This window comes from Poecilia formosa, unplaced genomic scaffold (genome assembly GCF_000485575.1).
Source record: "Poecilia formosa unplaced genomic scaffold, Poecilia_formosa-5.1.2 Scaffold474, whole genome shotgun sequence".
NCBI classification, from domain to species: domain Eukaryota; kingdom Metazoa; phylum Chordata; class Actinopteri; order Cyprinodontiformes; family Poeciliidae; genus Poecilia; species Poecilia formosa.
Genome location: NW_006800413.1, coordinates 84,821 through 89,671, shown reverse-complemented (window position 1 = coordinate 89,671; position 4,851 = coordinate 84,821). Strand labels below are relative to the sequence as shown.

Genomic DNA, 4,851 nt, shown 5'->3' with positions numbered 1-4,851 from the left:
AAAAATATATATGTATATATTTTTTACTACCTCATCTCTGCATGATCATCATGCGGATGTATTTTTCTGTGGCAAATTGCTATGGATTTGAAACCATTTGTGGCAAATTTTCAAATTTGAATGGTATTGTAATAATAAAAGTGTTTCCCAACTATGGTCCTGAAAACACACTGTCCTGCATGTTTTATGTGTGTCCTTGCTTCAGCCCGGCTGATTTCAATTGATGGCGTTTGCAATGATCTGAATCAGGTGCATTAAAGGAGGGAGACGTGTAAAACATGCAGGCCAGTGTCCCTTGAGAACCAGGGTTGGGAAAAACTGTGTCTATACAAACTTATAGAATCATATTGAGCGTTATTTTCTTCTTTTTTTAAAGCACATGCAAAGGAAAGAAATCCAACATGTTAAACTTGGAAAAAAAGAAAGAAAAAAAAAATAAATTGCCTTTTTCTGTGTCAGACGGTACTTGTTGTTCAGAATATAGACCGCTTTGTCGACTGCAACCAGACCCACTTTTGCCCCTGGATCTCCTGTGACTTTAAGCTCAAGCATGCCTTTTTCTCGAGGCAAGTATGATTTCTTGTTTGAGATTAACGTCAACTAAAAAAGAAAGAGAAAAATCCATTAGAGATGTGATTCATTAAATCCTGAAATTTACTTGCAATGTAACATTTCTCTCACCGATCCCATGCAGGTGTCTTCCACATCCACCCAAACAGAGTCAGACACCACTTCTGACTCTGTTGGATGGTAGTAGGCAACAAGGCGAAAGGATGGCAGCATTTCTTTGGTAATTGGAAGTATCATGGTGACCAGTGACTGACCTTCTCTCCTGAATCGTTTATACCGGACCAATTGGCCTCTGCTTAAGACCTGTGGGAAGGGTTAGCTTAACTATGCAACAAAGGAAATCAGACTCTGAAAGCATGCCCATTAACAAGACATAGATTTAAAGAATGGTTCTCACGAGGTATGTGATGTCACAATGTCTATCCTGGCTTTCAAAATAAAAATTAACTTTCAAGTTTGTTCCCAAATTCACAAGTGTTGTGTCCAGACCTGCAGTCAGAGATTTCAGCTGTTAAAGCGGGACAACCAACAAACCCGTGTATTTGGTATGTTACTGATATTACCAGGGTAAGAGTTTACTAAAATATGTCTAGAAATCACTTACCTATGTGGATGTAATTGTTGCTTTCTTTTTGGTATGGGTAGGCTGTTATGTTGACTGATGCTTGTCTTTCAGAATGGATTTGAGGATCATCTGTCCTTGCCTAAAATTAGACAAGCATTTAAAGAAAGGGAAAAAAAGCAATTGACAGACTTAACCTGTGATATTATGAAATAAGGAAGAAGAAACTGGTTTCTGGGAATATGGGCACAGCTATACTTGTTCCGCTGTCTTTACTACAAGTCTTTTACGTCTTAAGTGAGCGGTGTTCGACCAGCTAAAAACTCTCCGTTTATGCACATGAAAATTTGAATGTGCACTCATCTCAACACATTTGTTCATATAGCTTCAGAGTTTTATTCTCAGCAAAAATGTAGCCTTTTGATTAGGCCAGCTGAGATCCATACCTGGGCTCAAGGCGAGCTAATGTTAGGTGGTAGTTGTAGCTAGTTGAGACAATTGATATCGATTGTTCAAAGAGATTACTTGCACTTGATTCTGTTGCATCCTTCCTCATTTTCACCTACTCCCCCTCTAACCCGCAGAAAATAATAATAATAATAATAATAATAATAATAATCTAAGAGAAAACTACATTTATTGCAGCTTTTATAAAATAAATGCATGACTATCATGATGTAGTAATGACAATGGACCCAAATGCAGCAAGGCAGAGACGGCCTGTGTGTTAAAGCAACTATCACCAGAGCAAAGCACTTTAAGTCACTGGCATAATTTCAGTTGGGTCATGTCCTAAAATAACATTTTTTAGGATTGACCTATAGATTTTGAAAAGGCTTCAGAGCAGCTGCTGTCTTAAAAAAAAAAAAAAAAGTTCAGTTGTATTTTTTCAAGTAGTTAAAAATAAAAGAAAGAGTTGACTAAGAATATATACAAAAAATAAATAAAAACAAGGAAATCAGGAAATTATTTCACAATAAAAGCCAAAAGCCAAGCAGGTCAATTCCACCTTTACACTACAGAAGAGCAATTTGACATGAAGGATCCAAATGACTTACTGTAATAAGTAGGGGATCTGAGCTTGCCACTGTATTGATGGTAAGCCTCGCTAATCCAGTGGCTCCAGTCAAACCTGTAACTGACCCCGGATCAACTACCACTTCCACACCTTTCGCTGGACTCTCATCAGGATTTAAAACTTCAACCTGTTAAAGAAAAAGAAAACCAATACTTGAAAGCATTGTTTTAACTTTTACAATGATGTTTTTTTTTTTATGTTCAACACAGTTTGACTCTGTTAGTAACATGCAAAATCCTTTTACAGTTCTGCACACCATTTATGCCAAGCTTATCACTGGTATTAATGTGTCAGAAAGGCTTCCACTGATTAAGTAAAACCAACAGTTTTTTGTTTTTTTTGTTGGGGTGGGGGCCTACACATTTTTCTGATGAGACATAAAAATGTTACTTACCGTTACATCAAACGATAATCCTGTTTGGAAATATTTGGGCGTTTTTTTAAAGCTGATGGTGTAAGGCGATGTGACAATCTTGATGCCTCCCAACTCAACTTCCACCAATTCACCACCTATTTGCCATGTTTCATTATTAGTGAATCACTTAGACCTCCAAATATTGATCATGCGTAGCAAAAATTATTTCTAAAAAGCTTTCATTTCCTCTCGTCATTCTTACCATTCTCTGTCAGTACACTTGCTTTTACAAATATAGTTTCCCCAACCAGGCTGTTCACATCTTTGATAGTGTTGATGTTCTCGATTGTTATTTTGGCCTCTCCTTGACCTTCAACAATCTAAATGAAACATATTTTACCATCAAATATAATACCAAACAATATACAGTTTTGGAAAGCCACTAACTGTTATAAATCACATCAAAATTTGAATGGGATCCTACTTAATATTTGTCCAGAAAAGTCTAAAACAACTTACCGGAATTCTCTGGAGAGAATCAGAAATGCTTTCTTTCTGATTTTCATGCATAACTCCAAAAACAACATAGGCTGATCCATCCACTTTTTTACCAAACGTGTACCTGAAACCATGAATGAAACAACTTATTTTCAGTTCCTAAGAAGTTCCTTATGTGTACCAATCAATTTTCCATACGTAGCTTCAATGCTGAATTTGAGTTCTTTGCTGTCCACATAGAAGCAGGGCTGCAAAGGCTTCACTTCCACCTCAAAACTTGGAAGCACTGTGAAATGAGCATTGCACATTTTATCATCGTCTCCATTTGATGGCCACAAGTTTAGCAACCCTAGACTTACCATATTCTTTAACCTCAAACTCTGACACAAAGCTCTGTGTGCTGGTGCTGAACTTTGCAATCACCTTCCAAATTCCTGGGCTTTAGGAGAAGATGCACATCAATAGGCAGAGTAGATTATTTTCAACTTGAATCATAAGTTAAGGTAACTTACCTTACAAGGTCACCAAGATTGTACGTTCCAGAGTGTATTTGTGAATTGATAATAAAAAAGTCAGATTGTAAAGTGGCGCCGTCAGGGGTCTAAATAGAAACATTAAGTAAGCAATAGTAATCCTTAGTAGGCATCATTAGTGTAAAAAACTCTTTCCTTCAGAAGCATTTCTGAAGAACATTGTTATTTTATCCAGTACTCTTACACAATAAAGCCATTCAATTTGCTAGAATATGAGTTATGATAAAGGTAATTTATCAAATTAAAAGTGCTTCTTGAAACAAATAACCTTCAAGCAGGTATTAAACATGCTTTTCAATTGCCCAAATTTCTGTATGAAAAACTTTAATAATTAATGTAATATTCTATTTCTAAATGTTAAATTTTTAGTACTTCAGCAAGACAGATATTGGCTGGAGATAGGCACCAGCAACCCTCCCGACCCCACTAGGGACAAGGGTGATAGAAAATGAATGAATGAATGAATGGATGGATGGATGGATGGATGGATGGATGGATGGATGGATGGATGGATGGATGGATGGAGGTTTTAGTAGATGTTAGGAGAAAGACATCGTTAACAGAAATAAAAGACTTAAAAGTCATTCTGTATAAATAATCTCCATAATGTGTTTCACTTGGTGAATTAAGTTACTGAAAGAAACGACATTTTTCTAATAATATTGTAATTCAATGAGTAGGATTGTATTTCTGACTTGTACTTAAAACTAAAATACTCTTATAGTTACATATGTGACAGAAATACTTGAGCTTCCTTGAATAATTAATATGCATATGCATTATGTTCAATTTCTTAAACTTTGATATGGTTTCATATATTTAGTTTTGAATATAGTACAATACCACAATCTGAATGTTAATTAAAGCATCAGCTTCGGACGCTCTCTCCACCGGTTCCATGCCAGGTCTGATTGCAAACAATCTGTAGTTGACTGTCAAACAAAACAGAGGGCAGGCACTTGTTTACATGTTTCATCACAATTACACAACGTTTCAGTTTGTTGAAAAGCAAAAAGCATTTCCGTGAGAATAACTATCTTTATTTCTATCGACAATAACTGCATGGTTTTAGAACGCAAGTCTTTTTTTTTTTTTTGAACTTCCTTTGTGTGTGATAGTTTGTAGTTTTCTTGGCAATATTATAATATTACAAGGTTTCATTTGCATGTTAAGCAACACTAAGGCCCCCAGTCCTGTGTCCTGTCCACACCACAGGATGCAGCGCCACTGAAAACAATATATATATATATATATA

General features: G+C 36.0%; 1 protein-coding gene across 1 annotated transcript in view; it reads right to left on the bottom strand.

Moving 5' to 3' along the window:
- Positions 1–38: 38 nt before the first annotated feature.
- Positions 39–4,851, bottom strand: part of LOC103156321 (complement C3-like) — a 26,656-nt gene continuing 21,843 nt past the window's right edge. Inside the window, exons 6-17 of the mRNA XM_007578315.2 lie at positions 4,440–4,528; positions 3,576–3,664; positions 3,423–3,502; positions 3,262–3,349; positions 3,085–3,187; positions 2,828–2,945; positions 2,605–2,720; positions 2,191–2,337; positions 1,175–1,274; positions 968–1,059; positions 682–873; positions 39–600 (exon numbers count right to left, since the gene is read on the bottom strand). Coding sequence (XP_007578377.2) covers positions 355–600; positions 682–873; positions 968–1,059; positions 1,175–1,274; positions 2,191–2,337; positions 2,605–2,720; positions 2,828–2,945; positions 3,085–3,187; positions 3,262–3,349; positions 3,423–3,502; positions 3,576–3,664; positions 4,440–4,528 — 1,460 coding nt within the window. The 3' untranslated portion in view covers positions 39–354. The remainder of the gene's footprint in view (positions 601–681; positions 874–967; positions 1,060–1,174; positions 1,275–2,190; positions 2,338–2,604; positions 2,721–2,827; positions 2,946–3,084; positions 3,188–3,261; positions 3,350–3,422; positions 3,503–3,575; positions 3,665–4,439; positions 4,529–4,851) is intronic.